Source organism: Varroa jacobsoni, unplaced genomic scaffold (genome assembly GCF_002532875.2).
Source record: "Varroa jacobsoni isolate VJ856 unplaced genomic scaffold, vjacob_1.0 scaffold_797, whole genome shotgun sequence".
Classification (NCBI taxonomy): domain Eukaryota; kingdom Metazoa; phylum Arthropoda; class Arachnida; order Mesostigmata; family Varroidae; genus Varroa; species Varroa jacobsoni.
This window is the reverse complement of record NW_019213699.1, coordinates 213446-238084: the sequence shown is the minus strand read 5'-3', so window position 1 is coordinate 238084 and position 24639 is coordinate 213446. Positions and strand designations below refer to the sequence as shown.

The 24639-nt window shown below is 38.4% G+C and overlaps 3 protein-coding genes across 8 annotated transcripts in view; 2 read left to right on the top strand and 1 right to left on the bottom strand.

Moving 5' to 3' along the window:
* The first annotated feature begins 2525 nt into the window (after positions 1-2525).
* On the top strand, positions 2526-8777 carry LOC111263901 (amino acid transporter heavy chain SLC3A2). Of its 3 annotated transcripts, XM_022839395.2 has the most exons (3): positions 2526-2743; positions 6502-6732; positions 7026-8777. In XM_022839395.2, the coding sequence occupies exon 3, from the start codon at positions 7040-7042 to the stop codon at positions 8525-8527; it is 1488 nt and encodes a 495-aa protein (XP_022695130.1). In that variant the 5' UTR covers positions 2526-2743; positions 6502-6732; positions 7026-7039; the 3' UTR covers positions 8528-8777. The 3 variants fall into 3 exon arrangements, with proteins under 3 accessions (XP_022695130.1, XP_022695131.1, XP_022695129.1); XM_022839396.2 differs by lacking the exon at positions 6502-6732 and having other exon boundaries at positions 7023-8777; XM_022839394.2 differs by lacking the exon at positions 6502-6732 and having other exon boundaries at positions 2527-2743.
* A 291-nt stretch (positions 8778-9068) lies between these two features.
* Yif1 (Yip1d-interacting factor 1) lies at positions 9069-13540 on the bottom strand. Of its 3 annotated transcripts, none has more exons than XM_022839401.2 (7): positions 13385-13540; positions 12141-12408; positions 11316-11579; positions 10873-11024; positions 10196-10503; positions 9607-9878; positions 9069-9458 (listed from the first exon to the last, which is right to left on the bottom strand). In XM_022839401.2, exons 1-6 carry the CDS (start codon positions 13410-13412, stop codon positions 9690-9692), a joined length of 1209 nt encoding a protein of 402 aa, XP_022695136.1. In that variant the 5' UTR covers positions 13413-13540; the 3' UTR covers positions 9069-9458; positions 9607-9689. The 3 variants fall into 3 exon arrangements, with proteins under 3 accessions (XP_022695136.1, XP_022695138.1, XP_022695137.1); XM_022839403.2 differs by lacking the exon at positions 13385-13540 and adding an exon at positions 12938-13273; XM_022839402.2 differs by lacking the exon at positions 13385-13540 and adding an exon at positions 12824-12917.
* Positions 13541-13639: 99 nt separating this feature from the next.
* The window catches only part of mst (misato mitochondrial distribution and morphology regulator), a 57089-nt gene continuing 46089 nt past the window's right edge, over positions 13640-24639 (top strand). The window contains exons 1-4 of one of the 2 annotated variants that reach the window (XM_022839398.2): positions 13640-13760; positions 14266-14433; positions 14621-14763; positions 19763-19911. In XM_022839398.2, coding sequence (XP_022695133.1) covers positions 14288-14433; positions 14621-14763; positions 19763-19911 — 438 coding nt within the window. In that variant the 5' untranslated portion in view covers positions 13640-13760; positions 14266-14287. Of the gene's footprint in view, positions 13818-14265; positions 14434-14620; positions 14764-19762; positions 19912-24639 lie in introns of both variants that reach the window. The other variant, XM_022839397.1, reaches the window with a different exon arrangement.

The window sequence follows — 24639 nt, the reverse complement described above, 5'->3', positions numbered from 1 at the left end:
GGTCCTGCACCAAATACTCTTTTTAAAGGCTCCTTTCTTTTTTACCTTCTGCTTTATCACTCGTAAAGCCTGCTTAAATTGCTCAAATTTGTTAAAACTGTGAAGTCAGTTATAACGGAACAATGGCGGCAACTGAAGTCTGCAGGCTTATTTTCTGGCACTTCCCTTAGCTACTATTTAAGAGGAACTGCCAGAATGCAATCTATAACCTCTTATTTTCACTTGTACAATCGTTGCTGTATCTAAAATGATTACTGTAAGTCTTATTCGAGGGTTCGGTTCAAGAAATGATTCTGGCACCATTGTCATCATCTTTTTACTTGACAAAATATTTAAACGTGCAGACTTGCCTAGCATCAATCCCATCATGAATCAAGTTCTCTGCTGCCTTTCTCCTAAGAGCTCGACTCCCGTAAGGGCTTTCAGAAGATCCTTTTGTTAGTACTTAATGATATCGAAACGCATACTATTGCATCGAAAAAGTTTAAGGTATGTTGGAATAGTCCTCACCACAACCAAAGCCTTTGACTGTTTTGATTAGGCTATCTTAGCCTGGGATATCTGATATTACTTGCTGCTGATTGTTTATGAATCAGTCAATGACGAAATCCATGCAAGTTAACATGACGATCGTTTTGTTCGCCCCAGTACAGCTCCTTAAAAAGTTGGCAAGGCAAATCTTGTGTTTCGTTTTGTTTCTTCACTATGCAATTTTTTTGTCATTTCTAAAAAGCTTTTGCTATTCAGACACTAGAATAGCTATTAAAATTAGAACGCAAGCCGTCTGTCGCTAATGGCTTCTTCCTTCTAGCTAACCATTATGTTCAATGTCTACTGCTTCCTAAGATTCGAATCTCAATAGTGACAGAACGACAGTAATCTTCGACAATCAATATCGAGTCAGTTGTCTTTTACAGGACTGCAGGTGTTATATAACTGCTCATTACGGTTTGGTGATACTACTGCCTTTCATAACATCTGTTTGCACAGCAATTCCTCGTGATAAACTCATATTGTTCACCCCTTTCCTAGATGCATCTGGGTTTTCCCTATCCTCTCTACCTTCAGTTAGCTTGGTCTTCTTTAGCGATATCAGCACCTCTTTAAAATAGATGATTTACTTGAATCTAGTATACATTTTTTTTCCACCCCTGCTTTAGTCACCACAAATCATAGGATATTACGCACTTAAGGTTTGGATGCGCCAGTTTTGCCTAATTAAAGAACTAATGTTGATAACGCACATTTTGAATTTAACTCATAGGTAGCCACGTGCGCCATCTTTGTTTGTACCCCGACATAACTTTAGGGGTAGTTTCCTCAGATAAGACAATTCAGATGCTTTATATATGGCCAGAGATGTTGGTTTTAATTACACTGAGTGAGCGTTTTTTATATGTCCCATAATATGCCGCAATGTCTATCATAAATGCAAAATCTTGTGAGTCTATACAGGCTAAGAATGATATATATTAAGAATATAATCAGATATCTGATATGATAATGTTTGGTTAATGTTTAAAATGAATAAGCTTGGCTCAAACAAAGCAAGAGCCACATAGCGTACCTTCTAAAATCATTGTATATTATAGTTATCATTAAGATGATGCGTCTATTAGGAAATTCTAAGAATAACAAGAAAGTCTTTAGAGATTTAGAATTAAAAATATAAATTATAAATGTTTAGATTTATAGTTCAGTGCAATTTTCAGCTTGGTTTACGCTTAATTGAATGAATCTGAGAATGGAGCAGCGATGAAAATGTTCCTTTTTTCCAAAAACTTCCCTAGTTTTTCATTCTTAGTAGTAGTTAGTTGAATTCACATTATTACGCATACCGAATTCTTTAAATGAATTGATATCCATTTGATAAAATGTTGAGCCATTTTTGCGAAACGTATCATAGCTATAAAATGCCCTATGTATCACTCGTCATACGATCCAATTTACCTGCTACACATTTTTGGTGTCATTTGTTCGCCCAGGTTTAACATAGTCGAAAATTCTAGGTGCCTTCACTAATCTGTCTTATTTTTTCATCATAATTCTGTTTTATTGGTTCCTTTGCATTCACTAACGGCTCTCTCTAATACTTAACTTCGTGCAACTCTTTACACTGACACTGGCTTTTCCGGTATTCGAAATGTGTTTAAGCCAAATGGTAATCTCAGTATCAGTGTCATGATCGAATGCACACGTCAACAAGCGCGCGTGTTTCATCACCCTTCGGTTGATAATAAAATAAATCGTGCATCCATAGAACCCCGGTATTTATTATATGAGCGACACTGTCAAATACCGTCCGTTATTTGCGGGCGATGGTCCTCTCTCGCTCTCCGGATTGGCCCGCAACCGAAAATGTGGCGCCATCTAGTGGTTGCGCCTGCCAGCGCCATTTAGGACACCCTCCTCGCCTGACGCCTCATTTGTACTATGCTCTGCGGTGTTCTGTGCCTCCAATCTTTACATAGAGATACGCACGCACACACAGACACATGTAGCACGTTCGGAAATGTCATTCTAACAGCGATGACGAGGTGATTACCCAGGGTGGCTCCAGCGGTTGTACAGTCAGCCAGAAAGCAAACGAACAGTCAATTGAACTGGCGTAGCATTAGCTGTGCTGGGAGCCAGACGTCGATTCATCAATTTTGCAGCTTCTAGTGTAAAGAAGACTATCGTCAGTCAAGTGCCGAGCGCCGCCGTCCGCGACAGTTTGTACACACATCTGCCTAGCATAAAGGTGAGAAACAAAGGGCAGATAGATAATCGTTAATAAGATACTGTATATTATTGCAGAATAGTGTATATACAGCAAGAGTACATCTGATAGTGATTAAAAATTGCCGTGTTATAAAAATCACCGCAACGGGTCGACACGTGGGTGCTTGAAATATTGCGAAACGTTTTGGGTGAATGTGACTTAACGAGTAATCAGAAAATCAGTGTGTAGACTAGTGAAATATGTATAGGTTCCTAAAATTGAAATGTATTTTTAATAGTAAAAAAGAACCATTTGCCTTTTGGTTTCATTTTACTGTCGTCGTGGCATAGGGCTGACACCCATATCAGTCCTTGTCGGTGTTGCCATCGCCACGTTGGTCCGAATATCTGAGCATAATTTTGATAAAAGGTGCAACAGTTGTGGACGCTACGCCCCTCGCTAAGACTGCAGAATGCAGAAGCTACATTATATATATCAATAAATGTGCAGATAGACGCCCATGAATGTTGAGGCAGACATAATTTCCCTAGCCAGCTAACCTAGTCGGTTGAGATCAAAGGACACGAAGAGAAAGAAACTAGGTTGAGTCGGCTGTAGGTCGGATAGCGCAACAGTTCCGAGAATGACCACTTCCTGCTGATGCAACATGCCGGACAACTATTTTACACGAGATCATTTAATAGGCTGGAATAGCTATTTGACTTCTTTTACTTGTCTGAGTAAAATTAGATGGCTGGGCGTTCTCTGTTAGTATTGAGTTCTGACTAATTTAACCAGAATTATACAACAGCAATGAGAGAGGGTGTTTTTCACAAAATCATCTTACCGTTGCCATAACGCCGAATTACAGTATTGAATGTACGGCTTTAGCAGTTGTAAGATATGTTTGTCATAGTGTAACTGAACGCATCGAATGCAGTCATTTCTTATATGATAGTGAAATAATAGAGGATGCAATTAAATTTGCTACGATAATTGCTACACGAATGATTTTTCTGGGCACGTTGGGAAAAGACATTGTCCTTGTAAAAATGAGAGTGCTAGTTTACGTATAATAAGGTTATTATTTACGATGTACATGCAAACATTGTCTTGCAAAGAGAAAGCCCTGGATATAAAGTCACACATGCTATAATCAATGGCATAAAAGCGTTGGAGAGGGACGTCCCATGGCAGTAAGCGTCGCCTCATTTTGTTTACAGCCTTTAAATGGGGACAGTAATGAAGAATTGTACTTTTATTTGTAGCCTGCATGGTAAACCACATTGGGGATGTTCAGTTACCATCATGGCTTCAAGTTGCAGCTTAATGCTTTATGCAATGCGTTTGCGAAGCTCCTTCAAACGGCAAAGGTTACCGTCTCCCAGTAAGTGGTTGTGACAGATATCAGTATAATATACAGTACAACGTATGATCATAACATCTGGTTTACGACTTTCCATGTACGATTATACGCAAGAGTAAAATCCGTTGTAACTAAAACACAATGCAAAAGTCAATGGTAAAGTAAAGCATCATTTCAATGAAGAGAGTTTCCCTTCACTCTGTTTTTCAAGTTGACAATGCATTACCACAGAGAGAAAAAAGTCTCTTAGCAACGTAAGTGCTTTTTGGCGGTCACGCACTACCAACTGGCATTGCTAGTCAAAGATAAACGAAAATAGACCGCGAGTGACGTTAGATTCGCCGTTATCTTTTCTACCAGCGAGAATATAGTAACAGACGCGGCGACTATTACCATTGCAAACTTCTCTAGCTGTATGCGATGAGCAACCACAGTCAATATTATATTTTGCGTGCGTGTTTCGACTGCCGGTCTGTACTTTCTGTGTTAATTCCATTTTCTATGAATTCACGACGGCCGTTCGGCAGACTGAGTCAGCCATTACCAAGCAATACATACACCAAAAAACTCAAATCCACAGAAAGGAGTCCTTCTTTACTATCGACATTCTAAGGCATATTGTTTCTAAGTGATGTCGAGGGAAATGAGTGGAGCATGAACTTCTGAACTATTGCAAATTATCTATCCGGCCTTTTTTGATAACGGCTGCAGATCGCAACTGGTATGTCGCTGTCAGTTGGCGTTTAGAAGAGCCAGTGACTAAATATCGACGAAGGACAACGGGCGGTTAACAAACCTAAGTATGCTCTATCTATATATGCACGTAGGGCGGTGCGTTCAAATTGAAAAAAATTTTTACAGATTACTTGCATTTATACATTACTCCTTGAACCAGACGAGCACCAGCCGTTTCTACAGCAAAACAACAATCTCGTCATGCTGAACAGCAGTGTTTCATTTTCGGAAAAACTAATACTAGTCATGATCCAATCTTTCCACGCTGGGCGCATTCCTACGAAGGTTACAAACTTTTTTTTGCCCAAAATCTGTATTGAACGTTTTAATAGAATTTCTGAAAAAGACAAGAAACACATTATGATGTTCAAGACATTAAGATTTATATCGTTATCAAGATTAAGTAAAACAAAAATATATCAAAACGATTGAAAAATTCATTTTAATGCCTCTACGTTTTTGATTCAATAATTAATGATTATTTTAAAAAGGAAAGTATCAATGGCCGAAGCTGCAGCGACCGCTCTTTCTAAGAATTTTTGTGTTTTTTGAAATTTTCAGCCATTTTAAACACCTACATTTTTGGGGCCTTTAGTTTACTGTTAGCCTAAGGTTTAATTCTGTGAGATTTTGTATCTAGTATATTTTAGCAACACTTAAGCAAGTTTACGTCTACTTGTATCGCTTGACGCACGGTGAGCCGTTAAAGCTGTTGGCATATTAAAATCACATCTGTCTGTTTTAAGCGAATTCGGTGAACTGTGAAATTGAATCACCTTTTTTATTACTATTACTAATTAAAACGACACGTCACTAGCAGACAAAATATGGGCGGTAAATAGTCCACTCTTCCAGACTATTACGTAAATCGATTGAGTACATTTTAGGAGAAAAGGGTTTGCAAGGAAAGGAAGAAAAACAAGAACGCATTGCAATGCCTGGAGCGTATGGTTGTCTTGAACGAGGCGTAATTCATTCTTTACCGCCAGACCGAAAGAGACTAAATGCTCTGGAGAAAATTGAGTAGGATGGCACTGCCGAATGGGTTTGGACATATGATGATAGTATTTACAATAGATATCATGAGTATCTGCTACTATGTAACACTCGCGGAAAATAAAAAAATGCATGCAGTCCGTTATCTCGAGTTCCCTGATAGACTTATAGACCGTTAGTACGACAGTCGAAAGCACACAGTCCAGTCAATTGATGACAATGCCAGACTTAATCGCCGTATCTCTATTTCTAGATTGGACAGAGAAGTATCCGTATAAATCCGTATGATTATGAGACCTTTTATTCACTAAAAAAAGTACTGGCGGACAAGCATATCCCACGATCAATTTACTTCAAAAAGTCGTAGATAAATTACATATGGGAATGCGAATGATAGGTATATAGCTGTCAGAGTCCCGGGACAAGCGTGCCAAAAATGAAACAGAATACCTCTAACACATACCAAAAAATCAACGCTAGACCAACTGATTCAAATATTATTCGGTTTTAAAGTCCGTTTGTAACAGGATGATGTATTGAGAATGACTAGTTAATGGTTTAGGTCCTGAATTGAATCGCGATTGTGGTTACACTGAATAAATATCACTGTCTAGAATCACACTTCTAGGACATATAGAAAAAATGATTGAATCTATTGCTGAGACGAAGCATAAATAATAAAATAAAATTTTCAATTTAGGGGCGCCATCGTATATGTTATTGATCAGTTTACTTGAGGCTCAAGTTGACAGATACAGGAATATTATGGCGAACCATAATTCTGGAACTCAATGACGTTTACTGGAATCCTTGCTGATGAAATATACTGCTTTATGATTTACAATTTGTATCGCGTATGCTGTGCTCTACTCTATGGATACCCACAATTCTTACTGCAGTCTGCTTCCATCGTAGAGAGAAACACGCAAGCGTATGTATTTAGAAAGCTACAGAAATGACCAGTCATTGATGCTTTCTTTGAAACTGTCGCTTAACTACAAGGAGCTTAAGTTTTTTGTAACACAATGTGTTTATGTTTCAAAATATTAACTCTTAGCACAACGCATTCAAATATTTCAGATCGCGTGCGCTAACTGATACAATACTTTTTAATGGAAATATATTTATCTCATGTTTTCTCGTTTTTAAAGTCAACAAAACAGATAATGATTCATCATATAACAAGTTCTCTGTACTATTTACTTTTCTGATTGATTTCAGCAGAAGTTTTAAACAAGATGTCCGACTTGAAGGAACTAGATGATATCGACGAAAAGTCGAAACTAAACACCGAGGGTGACAACGCAAAGATAAAATTTCAGACGTCGAATAATGGGGAAGCCAAACTTGAGATGCCGGACTCAGGAAATGTTAGCTATCAGTGCGGGTTGACGAAGGAAGAGTTAATGAGGTATGCGAATGACCCGTTCTGGATAGCTATGCGTCGTATCTTCTTCGTCCTGTTTTGGCTGCTTTGGACTGCCATGTTGGTAGGCGCAGTGGCAATCATCATTATGACTCCAGGCTGTGCCAAGCCCGAAGAGCCCGAATGGTACGAAACATCGTCTGTCTACGAATTACGTGTGGACGAGTTCAAAGATGGGGATGGCGATCAAAAGTCTGATCTGGCCGGTGTCAAAGAAAAGCTTTCGTATTTTGAAGAAATTTCAGTCTCTGCGATTGTCCTCGACGGCCTGTACGATAAGAATTCTCCGAAGATTATCCGACCCAATCTTGGCTCTTTTCTCGATATTGCGGAGATCGCTAAGGCTCAAAAGATCCTGCTTAAGATTCCGATGTCGCAGGTCGACCTTACCACCGAAGAGAAACAGGGCGAGTTCGTCGATGTGCTCGATTTCTGGTTAGGCAAAGGTGTCGCAGGCTTTGTCTTCGATGAAATTGAGTTACTGCCGAACAGTTTAGACCTGAAAAAACTGACTCAACAGTGGTATGATAGCGTCAGCAGATTTAACCCAGAAGATTTTCCACGAGTTAGTATCCTCTCGTCATATAAGCCGCTGGACGAACTTGAATTATGTAACCAGACACACATGGTGCTCAACTATAAGCCACTCGTCCTTGGCAGGAACTACAAACCACAAGATCTGCTGCATGTCCTTGAGTCGACAGCTAAGAAAAATAGGACGAGATTATGTCGTTCGAACCTTGTCCTTGGCAATGGTGACATTAAACCGTTGACAACTCGGCTAGAACAGGCAGAGCGCGATCGTTTACTCATCTTCTCGCTGTTAGCTGACGCAACTCCGTTTCTTTACTTTGGCGACGAGTATGGGAAAAATGATGAGAATCTGCCAGATGAACTTCAACGTAACCATGGGAAAACCCCGCAGTCAATGCAATGGAAAATCGTAGAAGATTTTAAAAGTCAAAAATCGAATAACTTTTTCCAAGTCTTCACAAAAACCGCAAAGCTACGCAAGGCTGAATGCTCCATCCGTATGGGTGAAACCTCACTCCAGATCATAGGTGAAAATATTGTAGCCATGTCGCGAATCAAGAAAGGCGATCCAAGCATTGCCGTCGTGACCAACTTTGGCTCTTCAACCGAACAGGTCGATATTACTTCACTCAACGAACGTATCCCTGAAACGGGCCAAATTGAAATTGTTTCATCCATTTCCGATAAGCACAAGCAAAGAGTACTGCTTAAAAAATTAGATGTCGGCGCACAGGAGACTATCGTAATCCAGTTCGTGCCTAAATAAATAGCATTTTATGTTCGCTTTAAGTAAAGATACTCTAAGGAGCTGATCAACGATAATATGATATTGTATTCTTGTTGCGGTTGACATTTAACAACAAGTTGTGTTTTGCTGGTTTGCCTTTGATTTACTACATAATGTGTATACACGTATTAATGGTGTATTTAAAACAAAGCTCGCTTACAAAAGTAAAACTAAGAAAATAAGAAACAATTCTAGAACAAAATAAAAAATGGTTTTTATTGGCAGCATACTCAGGTGTCATCTCTTAAAGAAATTACGATTATATATATATATATATATATATATATATATCAGTATTCTAACACTCTATTATAGAGTATTAGAATACTGATATTTGATGAGTATAAAATAAACTGCACACCTACGTGTGTGTTCAAAACACAGTAATGGCGGTTCGAACAAGCAAGACTAATACGACAGAATTCGCAGTTACCATAAGTCGTTGCTACTAAAAAGCTTGACGCACAAAGCTCGCATGAAAGCCAGTTGGACGCAGCTCGAAAAACGAAAACACGTTCACTCTATTAAAAAATCACATTATAATTGTACTTATTTATTTCAAATATAAATATACATATCAGACGCTGCACTTGTTTACTTATTGGTTTGCTGTTCTCAATAACATTTTCCTATTCCCAATGGCGCGGCGACTCAACCATCGATCGTCGTCTTTGAAATTCATCGATGGGTAGGTGGCACATAAAACTTTCATTTTCTACCTTTTTTTTTGCTACCTTCCCACGTCGTACGTACTGTTCGGTCGGGTTCTTTTCCCTATTTCGTCGCACCCATACTTTGAGTACAGATAACGTCTTCGTCCAGCATCTTCGCCATTACTGTAGACGTGCGTTTTGCCGCCTCTATTGAACTCCGTACAGCTCCTTCCGATCAGTCGCCACTCTATTTTTCTCTACAATGATAACATACGCTCATATGAACATCATCAACAAAGAAAGTAAATCTTAATAAATCTACAAAAAGAGCGGAGGCACACACAACGAGCGCATGCTCATAGAGGCCTCATACCTAACACTCGAAAAAAATTGATCTACATTTACCTTAACATTTGTGGGAGCAATTCTATTTATTGCGCATTGCTCTCGCACGACGGCTTCGCCCATTATTATTATTATTACTATTATTAGCTACCCGCAGTCGCACGGCTAGCTGAACCCTTAGCTGTCGCCAGCAGTAGTGAATGAGTCATGTACCAGATGACAAATGGCTGGAACAGACACACGGCAAGAAGGACGTACAGTGAACGACGGGACCCCTCGCCAAAATGCCCCGTGCCAGGGTTTGACAGAAAGGCGATGCGTAGGGTTCTCAACTGAAAATATGGGCAAAAAGATCACGAGTGAACCTTCGATTTCATCGCACCTAATAGGTTTCGCAATGTTTATCTAACTAATAATAACATTATTATTAGAAAATTACTAAGAAGGGATTAATGATACAATTAATAATATGCAATCAAAAACCAATTTAGAATGCGTCCAACAATCCAAGAGGAGAAGCTCGATTTCTATGAAAAAGTTTTTTTACAATGGTACTATATAACCTTAAGTGGACGGCCTATTTAAGAAGTGCCACTGTGCAGCTTCTCCGATATTATATATATGTATATATGCGTTTGCATATACTTACGAGGAAAAATCCGAGGGTAGCCGAACAATATGCTACGGCTAGCAAGTACCCTGTCATACCTGCAAGCAGCGACGTAAGAAGTACGACCAACATAGCTACGAATTTGTATCCACAGAATGCAATCAAATCGTAGAACTTCAGATAGGTGTTGATATTCATCACGTACAGGGCAGCCATTATGATTACGGTTTCTACCGTCATTGCAGCTATGCTAGAGCTTGCCTGAACACCTAGCACTTCCGGAGAGAATCTATCCTCCAAGCCCATCATGTAGGCTGATAGCAGAATGTACGATACAAAAGCCATCGCTATATGAAAATTACAAAGAACAATACAAAGAAGATACGCATGATCTAACGTTATGCCGCTTTGGTCACATTTGCAACTCAGCTGACAAAGCAAATGGTAAAACAAATTAGAAGTGACCGTAACAATAGTTTGGAACTGAAAGTTCTCATGTACCGAAATTAATCTTTTATACTTTCTTTAATAATATTTTATAATCTTTTTAAATAATATTAACGTACAATTTTGATTGAAGGAAAAGTTTCAATGGACATCATGTCAAATACGAAAACTACCAGAAGATGAAAAAATCTCTCCATAAAAGTTTATCTGTATATATTTATATATCTGTATATTCGTATGTGTGTGTCCAGGTATATATATATACTCACTAGGGATATAAAGGTCCGGAGCGTTGACATCATACCGAGGGGGCACAGGTACATCCTGATTGTATTTCGGTGCCCAGTCCTTATGAATGAATGGGAAGAGGAGAAGGAAAAGCTTTTGTGAAACGTAAGACGTATCAACAGCAAAATAGTATCTGTAATGAAATACAGCAAGAGATTAAGCCAAGGTTACATTATTTGACTGATAATAAAGTTGCCGGCTGCTATCGGTCTCCTTTATAATAGATCCTAAGTTACAATCTACATCAAGGAAGAGGACTCTGAACAATCATCAACTTAAAGTATATCTATGTAAAATAAGGTTAATTACAAAATGTATAAACTATACATTTTGTAATTAACCTTATTGACCGAAATGGAGGACCAAGATGACTATTAATAGTTCAATTATTATCCAAAAACATAAGATGTTTGGTTCTACTTACTTGAGTTTGCTAATAGACACATATTTTTCAATTTTTTCGTTTACAATTTCTCGACTATGACCAGCTATTGCGTTGCCGTAATGGAAGGCCATTGAAGTCATCGGGTCATTAAGGAATTGTTGAGGATTGAAGATCTGCTGCTGTTGCTGAGGCCCTGACTGTCCCATCTGAGCTCCAGTTGAAAGGGGCCCTCCAGCTATGTTTGGTCCACCATAAGGATTCTGCATGTTTATTCCTGTGGGCATGGCTGGATTGTTGTTAAATCTGCAAAACACAAGCGTACAGAGCATCTATCTTTGCCTTATGTAGTTATTATCAACACTCTATTAAGACAGAGTTCAACATTATAGGGACTCCCAGATTTGACCAATTCATGTTGGCACTTCTGTTTCTATAAACATCATACAACAAGATCCATATCTTACTTATATATGCCATAAAACCGCAAATACATCGACGATGTAGCAAGCCAACTCACAGGTATTATAGATAAAATTGTATATTGGAATCACAGTTGCATATTAGAATTGAAATAAGTTGTTCCCTATATTCTAGTACTTGATCAAGGCAGCTGATTTTTTAAGTTAAGCATCGTTCTCAAAGAGCTTTTATGTCTGTCACCTTCAACACGTCCCTTTAAAGTAAGGCGTGTCCCTACGGAACTGATTCTCTGACAAACAGAGAGACGATTTATTCATTACCTTGATATGAGGGCAGAGAATCATTAGAACACTAGCACTCATGATGCATTATTAACCAGAAAAAGAAATGTTATTACTTCCTCATTTTTTTGGCTTTACGATCGTACTGGAAGTCCACACATACCCATGCTGTTGTGGTTGGCCAAACGGGTCATACGGCGGTAGAGATTGTTGTGTCGGAGTATACTCAGCCATCATTTCCATGTCGTAACTTTGCCAGCCGCCTTCCTGTTGGCTGGATGCCGAAGGAAGGCCGGAAGGCGCAGCATGTGGAGCGGAGGCGTAGGGCGTTGACACGGGCGGCTGATTCCCATATGTCGACGTATCCTCAAACAACCGAGGCGCTTGTGAAGGTCCCAGCACCGGAGATGGTTGCATATACTGTCGCGAGCCTAAAATTTTATTATAGATTGCAAAAAAAAAAACGCCAGAAGCGTTATTATACAAATGAGGACCATTAAGTTACGTATCTCGCGTGTTTACTTAATAGTAATCATACAATTATGCAATTATTGTAACGAACAATTTATAGAATGAGAAAAACGCCTACCTCTTGTTTGTAACAGAAAAGCAATGAAAGCGGTCACTGTTTAAGACACATACACGTTGTTGCTATTTATTTCAGTAACTACGAAGCACCAACGACCTGCTTTTAGCTTAACTTGGTGATGAAGGCTAAGTTCAGAACAGACTTTCCAATCGGAGACTACATAATATATTTAACAACTGAACACTACTTTGATATATCCACAACCTTACTCCAACGCCATAAATTAGAAAAATCAAATGGCATGTTCGTTTTCTCACCAGTTCAGTGGGACTTTCATCGTCATTGTTCTCGAACAAAATAATTTATATAGGTTTGGTTTATTTCATGGGCCGCCATCATACGAGAACAGAGCAATTAGGTACTAGACTTACGTTCGAGACTACTAAACGCGTGTCAGTCTGATTGCACGCAAAGCATTCATCTAGTTCCGATCTACAGCTGTTCCATCTAAACAAAGCAGAGTTATAACACAATACTACTGTTTACGGTTCGATAACAACAGGTAACAACTTTTTGAACATTAAATTTCATCAGGCATCTTGCGGACACCCGTTCTTCTAAGCTGCATATGTATACGTTCCTTCACTGCTGATTTCCCTGGGCAGGGACCGGCCCCAACTGGCGAAGCCGTACAACTCCAATGACGAAAGAAACTCAAAACATTTGGCATCGATGTTTCGATATGAATATGAGTTAAGCTGTCGATTACATGCTATAAACTACTGTATGCCGGATGGGCTTGACGGTCGCCTCTCTTCCGTATAATAGAGCAGGATGACGTGGACGGCAACTACAGAGTTCTTCGTATAGAAACTCACCGGGTCTGCTGTGCCGCCTAAGATCCATGGTCTCGCTTTGTGGACCAAGGCTCGCGCGGAGCTTCAATCCGTTCGATGTTGAAATGATATAACCCTACAATTCCACAAGATAGCACGTTAGCCACGAATCGCTTAAAAGCAGCCCTCATTTAGAGAGGAGGCAGCAGATCCGTTGTATAACGTAATCTGCGGACAAACAAAAGTAAAGTGCGGAAGTATAGGTTTCTGTTGTTTTTTGTGTAGGAACAGCATGCGCGGTTTTATCTAGCGACAAGTGATGTTGCTTACAGTGTGCAGTTAAGACTAATAGATTCGTGCAGTGGATTTATTTGTTCTACTTATTTACTTAGGAAATGATGCTGTGACAACGACTAAGGTGCTAAGTGGTATCTCACCTATTACAAAGCAAGATATAACGACGTAGGGAAAACAGGCAAGGATTTTATAGACTGGTGTATATATTACAAAAATATTTTCCGTCTTACACAGAAAACTAAAGCTAGTGAAGTACCAATTTGATGAGCAATTAATTGATAAAATAACATAGTTTTTACTTTGACATTCTAATATGTCAGCATAAATTATTTAAAAAAATGTGATCTAAGTATGAGTCAGTAGACAAACTGAATAATTATGTGTGTTACGAATGGCTGTTTTTGTTGCAAAACAAAACTTGTGCGAAACAAAAATGTGCGACTAGCTAAAAAGCTAAAAAGTGGTCTTATAAAATAGGAGAGATCACTAACATTAATTTATTGAAATTGTGGTAGTTATTCGTAAGTGTGCTATAGTTGTCGGGAATCAGGTTGGTGTGACTGGCAAGTAGTAAATATTTAGTTTGAAAAGCATCAAATTAAAAATATCTTCTATTACAATTCCAGAACTTTTGTGAGCCCTACCACTATGGTCCATGGTGAAGTGATTACATTGCAGTTGGGGACATTCTCGAATTTTACCTGTTCTCATCTGTGGAATCTTCAAGCAAATTGCTTTTATTATACGAAGCAGGCACCTTTTGGCCATGAGTTTAACCATGACGTTTTTTATAGGTAAGTTATTCTCCGTTTTCTCTGTTGATAGGTACACATTCATGTTAGCACAATTCACATTGAAATCAGAGTGAACCATGTTGCAATAAGAATGTGCTCATTATGTATGTTTGCCCAGTCAGTCATTATCATGAATATACTACTATAACACGCAATTGTCTTTTCTTAAATTTCTGCAACTCATCAGAGAGGGACAAAACCTTCAAAACAAAGTAACGTTTAATCCGCGTGCAGTGCTTATTGATCTCAAAGGCAGTACTCACAAGGCGGCTTGGCCAGTTGACCGTGCGTACGATGGACCCGCAGATGAAGAAAACAAATTCTGGGACGGTAAGTCGATGTCGTTAGCGATTCATCTAAGAATCTACCTCTTAACAGCTTTCCGGTATATGACTTCCCTATAAAGTTGGATGTTTGAGAGCATTTCTTGTCTTGTTTCAAGTCCGTCTCTAGCGCAGAAATCCAAAAAATAGGTGGCCTAACATTGGCAATAATAGCGTATAGTATGTATGAAGAAAGAAGTGATCTCAGTGTTTGCAGCATTACAGAAAAGATACGAAAAAAGTTTCGGAGAGCATCAATAGACAAAAGCTATGGAAGAATATTTATATTTACGGTATCGATTGTACCTAAACGGCTGCATATGGAAGTCGTGTGAATGCGTGTTAGTATGTGGGTTTATATATATGTAACATCGCAGAGATTACACTAACTTTTGAAAAAATTCCATATTCATGTTCATGGAGTAACTAAAGGAGCAACATTGCGATAAATTTACAGTAGGACGATGAGGTTAGAGTCGTTTTTACATAACTCTGTTACTTCTCAAAAATCCGACGTGCATCAATCAATTGCCCGGACCCCATTGAGGGGTAAAGGAACTAAATGTCCTTGAATGAACAGCTATATTCAAATATGTTAGAATAAGGTAGAATACTCTAATTGGCGTTTCTTTCTATAAATTCATGTTTTTTTTTGCCAACCAATTGAATTTTAATAAATGTATTTACCCCTTAGGTTGGGCATGCGGAATCAATTGATGCCATCCGGATTTGCACTGCGAGTAACAGAAACATCTGAACTAATCTCAATCTCGAAATTTTGCGTAGTAAAAGCCGTTTTCGATGTAATTAAAATGGATTGCGCTAAAACAAATATCGACTTCTAGAAAAAGTATAGAGTATTATAGGCATTAGGTTAGGTCGCGTTCCAGAATATATTACGAGCCTATTACGCTGCTGCCAACCTAGTAGTGGTATTTTTTATACATTACTGCATCTCTACAAGATAAGGGCCGTTAATGTGACTTATTTTCGCCATTTGGGTGCCTTTACGTATCACAGTGTTATACAGCTGTTGATTTGTTTGGTAGTTATATAGTAAGCTCCATCATTTAAGAAAAAACTCTATACAAACATAGCTGTAAACACATACCTTTAACCGGTGTCGTAACCGATGCGGAAGTCGATGATGATGTGGCAGAATATTAACGTAACGAGGCGAGATAAAAGAATGATAACATTAATTTCTATTTCGGTATTTAAAGCTTGTTTTCCATATACAGCCTTATTTTGCTCATAAACTCATTTGAGTGTGAAATCTAGAAAAACAGCGCCGTTTCGACATAGTTTAATCTCGCATGATAACTAACTGCTAGTAGTATTTAAAGCTAAGGATCAGAATCCGTAGGGTTTAGTTGACGCAACGAGTGTCGCCTTCAAATAATTTCAACATTTTCTTGAAGTTGGTACTAGTTTGCTTGTTTGGTGAATAAGGAGACCAAATTCAACTATAATAAGCGTAATAGATAAACATGTCATACCCGTAAATGATGAGAAGCTTGTATTGGAGATATTCTCTCAACTCTTTGGGACTATATGAATCGGTACATTTTGCTATGTCGGCCAATATTACTACATATTTTCGTTAACCTAGATACTAGTCCCGGTGATGCTGCTATGCTAATGTATCTGCTTACCCAATACGTGAGCGTGAAATTCTTGGGTTTGAACCTTTAAATAAACACGTGCACTTTGTGCTAGAGGTCAGCTGTCCGATGCAACTCTAACACAGTTCAGGATGTATTGCTCGAGAAAAAAATTCCTATTCTAGATGATAAAATGGGAGAATTAGTGGTCCGATTTCAATAATAGGCATTTACAAGGAGCACGTTTCAATTGAGTGAGATAATTCATATCTTATTAAGGTAGGTTTTATAAAATTATGTGCTGCCTCGCCTTTATTTCTAGCCCCATTTTGGAACTCGTAGCAGAATCTCTGTTTATTCTCACGTCTTGTGACATCTTAGGATGTGTGACGCATTGTGAGAGCCGTCTTATATATAGACAGATCAGCGGGCTTCGGTATGCATCTGTTTCGTCGGTAATTTAATATTTTTTTCTATATCACAGTCAAGCTAACGTGAACTATGACCACCAGTTATTTCGTGGCAGTTACTATCCCCTTAGCTCTTACTATTTTTGCAGTTATTCCATCAGCCTATTCTATGCCTGTCAGGGCGTTCGACCAACTTTAGATTCATCTCACCCGTAATACGTTGGAGTTCATTTTTTACAATGTGATTACGAAGCTTTTTTCAGTGCTGGCTGATTAATTCTTTGGACGCACGGGAACAAGTTGGCCGTCGACCGACCTCTGAGAGACATATTTGAAAGGCAAATCAAGAGGCCTTCGGCCAATTTTTAGTGGTCGTTGTCATAGATAGGGTCGGTAACCTATTGATTCTATCACCAAAGCTTGAACCTTTTCTAAATGTTTATTCTAAAAAAGTGTACACATACTATATTAAATGAAGATTGACTCTATTCCTGGGACACTGTCAAGGCGTAGAAGTATTAAATACCTAATATTTTGCGTGGTTAGAAGTAAAATGCTACTTATAATAAAGGTAACATCGAGTGACGACCGATGTGTCTCTAACAGCTACAACCTAATAGCTTTTTCAACAATATAGTTAATACACTTATTCATGGAACACATTTGTTGGTTATTTTGGTGTTTCTAAGGGCGTTATCTTCAAACATGAAATAATAGAAAGAAATTAAACTACTGATAGTTCACAATTAACCAGAATAATAATATTCTCATCAACGCTCATAACGACAACCTATTGCAGATGGCCTTATACTAATGATCTGTCGTGTTACTTACAAGTCTGGTTTCAGCTATTTCCAGCTATAAAACACCTAGTTGAATTATGTACTAAGGATATGTGGAATATTCTGTGATTCAATAGCCTGTGAATGTAACGCAAACCTAGCTAGTGAAAACAGCTAAAAATATAAACTCGAGGACTTCTTGATGAAACTGAATGCATTTGGTACCCTTGGGATTTTAGGTGGAACCTTTGGTGTTTTTACTTCTTAGGTACACTATAAAAAGCAATCTAAGTAATCACTGCACTAGAAAAGCTAATGTTCTGCGTGGCTATAGGTAGACCCGTTGCTAGTCATTTCTCGGGATTCTAGTGCAAACAGAATAGGAGTCTCTCCCACAAATCTTTTTGAGTAGCTGTATATTAGCCACAAAAACTACGGTGTCTTAGGCATCGAATACGCGAAGGAACTATGGTAATGGTGGCTAGGATTAATGGCTTCAGTCTTAGTTTACGTAAAAGCGGAAAAGTTGCAAGTAGCGGAAAGTAAGAAAAAAAAACGCGTACAAAGCATTTCATAGCTGCCCTAAATGCATCCCTACGCTAACTTTGCTGATCGTTGGCAAGTGATTCGATATGGATAAATATACGGAAGATATAAGTGATTAAAATACTTAGTTTTCTGCTATTTTATTTCTCTACCTGCGTATGAAACTTTTCCTGTTATTTGTTTAAAGTACTCCAGGCCTAAACTGTGGCACCGTTCCTATTTTTTTTCAGCATAAACAAAACTAAAAGTATTGCATTATTAAAGTTCTCCTATAGAGTCTTTTCGTTACGGCGCGAGCATACATTCGACCAGTGAGTCATTGTAAGTTTCCCCGCGACGTGCTTATTTTACTAAATATTTCCTATTTTGTTACAGGCAATGGCTGACGAAAAAATATGCCACATACTGTTCCAAGTTCTATATAGTTACTACGAATTGTTGTGGCGAAAATGCTTGAGAAATGATTTCTCTGAATAAACAATGACAAACCTTTCAGTACTATAAAAAATAACGAAGTATCAAGTACATATCCTTCTACTAGATACATCGGTGTTACCCTTTTAGTTATGATCTAAGAAAGGGAACGCTTCCACTTTTTTTATAACTTTCCTGTGTATGCTTTAATGTAATTGTTTCGCTATCCTCGACATGGTACTGATGTGGACAACAATATACACTACACAACCTATGTGAATAAATAACGGGTTTATTAGTAACCAGCACTAAGTCGAAATCCTGTGGAACTTAGAGACAAGTAGCGTGATATCATTACATATGTCTAAATTGTGATACCATTTTGGCGTTTTTAACGGTTTTAATGTCTCTAAGCTGTGATTAATTTAGTACACTGACGGTAATGCACATTTTTCATATAGCTAGATTCGTTGTTCTTGTATAAAAAAGGTAGCGGCAAAGGTCTGAATGTAATTTTATACCATTCGCTAACTCCTACAAGGCTTTAGAAAACTAACTGTTTTGATTTATTATGGAATAATGAATTAAGTGAAGTATACGGCTGTGTGTAGAAATTTTCTGTTTTACAGTTTTGGAATACTTGCATGAAGCAACGGACAAGAATTTACTAGTTTATCTATTTTTCAATAAGCGTTTCTTTGGCTGCATACTTAGAAAACACAAAGAGAAGTTTCTGATGGTTTACTAAAAACACAGCAATCGTCTGACTGTAGGTTACATGTTGTTGTCTATTCTAATGTTGAGGTTTATCTGTTGACTAAAAAAAAACTTGCTATTTAATGCTTGCTGTGACAAACGGATGCTTAGTGAGAAGGTTTCCATGAATAGTTCCTCAATGTGGCGGTAGCTGAGGAAATCAAAAATCTATTCAAGCTTGGATCTCTAATCAGATATAAATACTTATATGAGTTCAAACATGCCACTCTGAGTTTAAAATAGATCACCTTGGACATATCTTAGAACTTGATAATCTCTGCAAAGGCTGAACGGCTGATATTTTTAAATGCATTTAGGATTTTCTTTAATTGGTGAATGAGATCTTTAATTGGCAACAAGATTTTTCATCTGAGCTTTTCTTTACAGAGTAGGATAGTCCGTATGTTGTACTTATTGAATTAATCACACCAGTTGCTAATAATGCGAAAATATCCGTTGCTGTTGGATACCTCGTGTACCGTGGTATGCGTTAGGAACGATGCAAATCCACAAAGCCGAACCTCTAGCTCGTTCATCAAAAAGTGAGGAGTTAGGTGAGGGCGGCGGGAAGTCGGCTACCAGTGACTTCATAATTAAGGATACCTGGGCTGGCTACCTTCAGAACAAGTTTCATCCTAAAACCGTAAGTTTTTCAAATTGAGGTGCCGCGTTAGCTTCAAGCTATCGTTTTGTTTGCATAGATTTCGAGCTAAGTAGTGACTTCTTATTTTAAAAAGCCGTTCCCAACCGGGAAGACAGCATGTACCTGTTTTAATTCTATAATTACATTAATTATTACTTATACACTCATTTCGAAAACAAATCTTATTGAAATTAATGTATTTTCTCTGTGGATGAAATTTTTACTGCAAGATTACAATCAACCGAACTAAAGTTTGCCGCTGCGTAATCGATAATGCTAACTTATCTACTTATCTAAATAAAAAATGCAAGACTTTCTTTTTGTAAGACCAAAATAACCCGTTTATTAAACTTTGGTAATGACCATCCACCTCACGACAAGTATTTACACAGCGGGGGGGGGGGATACAATGACAACAAATAAATATTACTTTTATTATTTATATTAATATTATCAAAAAACTATACAATACATCATCATTATGAGTGGAAAGGAGTGGGCCGAGAAGATATTATGGGGGGGGGGGGGGGGTACTTCTTTTTTTATCATCTATGCGTTCCCGACTGAGCTAAACATATTCTTATCTTTTTGTCCGCCGGATGCACATGAAACGGCAACGTCTTATTCTACATAGTAAGGGTTTTTTTTTATATTACCCCTGCCAGCTTGCGCATCCGTATCTGTCTTTTCTAGCATATAAGTATATGTGTGTATGTCTAAACTTGACCTATGTATTCTTGTTAGATATGTATGCACATGCGACCAGAGATGCTTTAATCAGCTGTTGCTGTTTCTGAATCTCTATTTCATTTGTTGATACGGTTGTTTCTCGTTGAAACATTAGTTCAACGAAGCGTGCATATGTTTTGCTTGTGTATTTGTGTTGGGATTTCAATGGGGGTCTTCTTTTTGCGGTCAGCAGCAACACAATCAGAGAAGAACGAGACGGATTATTATTTTATGTCATTGACGAGTGCGGACTGCGTGCTTTTCGCCATCGTCGTCGAAAGCGAGCTGCTCAAGATGAGAGCTTTTCAAATATATGACACAAGCTGGGCAGCTGGAGGATATCATTGAATCGATCTAAGAATTGGTGTGAGTGACCAGTGGGGGATAGCCGGCCAGCCTTATTTGCGAGCGAATGCAAGCCTGCGAACGGTCAAATTGGAAAAGCGGGCAGTATATAATAAGTGCACTGCTTTGCTTTACTGGCTGGTCGTTGTGATCACCTTAGCACATTTTCGCCATAGGCTCGCTCGCTTACTCTTTTTCTGTTTGTGTCCATATGTCTGAATGCGTATATGCATGTCTGTTGTTTTTTGACTTGATTTTTGATCGGCCCTGACAAACTAATGGACACACGTCAACCACGGCGAACCAACGGCCAATCGCTGGTCATCAAACAGCGAACGCGATTACAACAGAAGATTTTCGGTTGATGCTGATGTGTGATGTTTCGTCAAGACGCTGCCGCGGCTTTGGCTGCCTCTGGTCATTTATTGATTCTGTTCCACTACTTCAACTTTTTGGTCCAAACTGGTCCTTCTGCATTTGGGTGGATTTTACCGATTGATCGGAGTGCGATGCCTGTCTCGACCGACCAACAGGGTGAGTGTCTTCACCTTGAGTCAAGACACCGACCGTCGTATCGTTGCTGTCGTTACTGCTGTCGACGCTAGCGTTAGTATTAGCGCAGCAGTCAATCAGTCAGAAGACGGTTCTTTTTCTACCTAGCACTGCTGTCAATCGAATTCACACCGTAGAATTCACAACCTCTGCTGAAGGCGACTGCGATTCGCTTTCGTTTCCACCTGTAAGCCATCAGGTGCTATCCGCCAAAAAGCAGTCTTCAGCAGCCGCTAGTTGGGCATGCAACGTTCCTCATACTTCCGTACTGATGTATATGATTGTTATTATTGTCATTATCTATTCGACTGTTCGTCATGACGACAGTCGAGTCAAACGAAGAGTCTCATTCGATTCTCGTACTGCCGAAGTGCACGTATGCCAAGGATAACGAAGCGAGAAGACAGCGATTGTCGAGAACCTCCAGAACAGTCGATTCTCGGGACTATGAACCGGTTGATCAGCGCCATGACTCAAACCCAAGCCAGTACTATCCAACAACGACAACAGATATCAGGCCGAAACTGAAGATGACACGAAGCTGTATAAAGACTACAGCTTCACAAAAGCAAAGCGTTAGTGGTAAACACCATAAGGGCGCTTAGAAAAAAAAAATAGAAAAGTCAGGTAACGCCGTGAATGAAGATACAACGAGCTCCATCGCTTTCGTATTCAAATAACAGCTGAGTAATGTAGAGTGAAAATACCAATTCTATTGAGTCATATTCAGGTAATGCAACCAAGACTTTTATCAATGAAATTGAAGTAAATTCTTTTTGATATACTACTTTGATCTGGATTGATTATGATCGTATAGGGCTAATTTCCACTGTTCTATGATGGTTTCGATAGACACCGCACTTCACGATACTCTTCTATGTCAGTCGCTGATTATTAGCGTGTATTATAAATTATTGACTATTTTTACTGCCTATATAATAGCACTTGCTATATGTGTTGATTTTTTTTGGAACGCTTTTGATCTAATTGTGCCCGCGTGCACTCTTGCCAGTGCTCGCTGTGAGCTTCTTGTAGTAAATGTTGCAGTGGTACATACCGATGAGAACGATATGCATTGAATTTTTATGAACGGATATTGCGATGTAGTCCAATGCCACATTCTGGCTTCAAATGGACGCGTAATAGATGTAGATGGCCAAAAAGCGACATTGAGGATTAATATTAACAGACAAATAGAGTTCTCAAGTACAAACCAAAACTACAGTTACTCACCATGTAACACTTCGATCCATTTCGACAATTACATAGTTTGCAGACACATTGTTCTCGATGTAAGTAGAGATTCTCACGTCCTTTCCATGTTCGTGTTGCGTCTATCGGAAAACCAGAGGCTGGTTGCAGAGGTGGCATTACTGAATGTGATCTCTTTCTTTCGTTCTCTACATACATGGTAATATTGAGTTTATTTTAGCATTATGTCATGAACCAATCATCATGTCCTCATATATATATATAATTGTTTTACTTATCATCATTGTTATATTATCGGAGTAACATCCATCAGCAGGTTCGCTTGTTTCGTCGTCTCTTAAACAGCATCTTTTTATCTCATTCGTATGCCTCCGTTCTTCTTTTTACAGTACAGATCAAATAAGAAAGACCAAGCAAGAAATTATATAGCGACTTGTTTTGAGTTGCTTAGTAAGCAGTCGTAATAATACTCTTTAACACCTAGGTGGTGCAGAGACGAAGAACCTTGCTGTATAATTTTTGATCACTGACTACTTCGTCTTATTATCGAATCAACTCTTCGCAATGATTACGTTATCCCAGTGTGTAGTTTTAGGCTATATGAAATCCTTCTGCTCGATGCGAAAGTTATGTGGTAAATTTTTGTTTTTGATCAGTTTGTCATTACGTTTGTTTATAGGATAAAGTTAAAGCTTTTTTAAATCGCCCGGTTATGGTCAGTTATCTGAACTGGCTCGATCCCCTTACTCTTTCTGTTGGTGTTGTCTGGAGAAATGCGGTCTCGGTTTGTCAGCTCGCTTCGATTTGGTATCAGTTTTTCTTACGACTAATGTCAGATTGTCAATCTTGCAATTAAAGCGACAGCGAAAAGGCGAAAATGTCAAGGTATTTTTCTGAATCAAATGGATTCCATAATATGGTCGTTTTGTTTTTAAGTGGTAACACGAAGTTTATAAGATGAACTTATAGATGAATGCAGGAATCAACCATTTCGTATTCGGTTCGTGTGCCCGCTTTCGCTCTTGCGACATCTTCTATTCTATTAGCTACCCTGATCTATGATGCCCCAGTCATTCGATCTCTTCTATGTTTCGTTGTGTCTATAAAAAACAACAATGGAAGTTTTTGATCCGAACTGTGAGCTTATTCTTCATCTTTTTGCGAGCACAATGTCAGGGGAGCAATAGTAACCGCGCTGGTGTCATATAATATTTGCCTATATATATAGTAGTAATGATAATATATGTACATCTGAGTCATGAAAACAGGGGACAGCATAGTCTTTAGTAGAAAACCATTATGGTAAGTCCATAAGTACAGTAAATAACTGATACTATCACATTAGTACGTGTGTGATTTTTAGTTTTTCCATAAAATTCGATGGGACGTAGGCCCAAGATCGCTTTATCAAAATAGATTATCTATAATAGTTCATATTTCTTTGCTTTCTCTACTTTGCGTGATACGATCACGTGATGCACAACCAACAATATCGTTGTAGCTATTATATTATCATATGAGAAATAATGCGTGATAGTGGTAATATATTATTATTGTTATTATACTTAATAAACTATTTCTTCGTATCTGTATATGTGGCTATCTTTAGATTTAGGTAATATATTATTCAGGTTGATATATATATATATATATATATATATATATATATATATATATATATATATATAATATTGCAGCTAGTAGAAATTATAATTAGATCAGTTTTATCTATGTAGTTATATTAGTAACAGTTACTTGTCGATTTAGAAGAAATCAGCTCAAGAAATATGCGTTGACTACCTTCGACGACTGTGTATTGCGTTTGCGAGCTGACGTGGGCGTGTTTCACCCCACCCTAAACTCGTATACGATGGGGGCGATCTAGCAGGA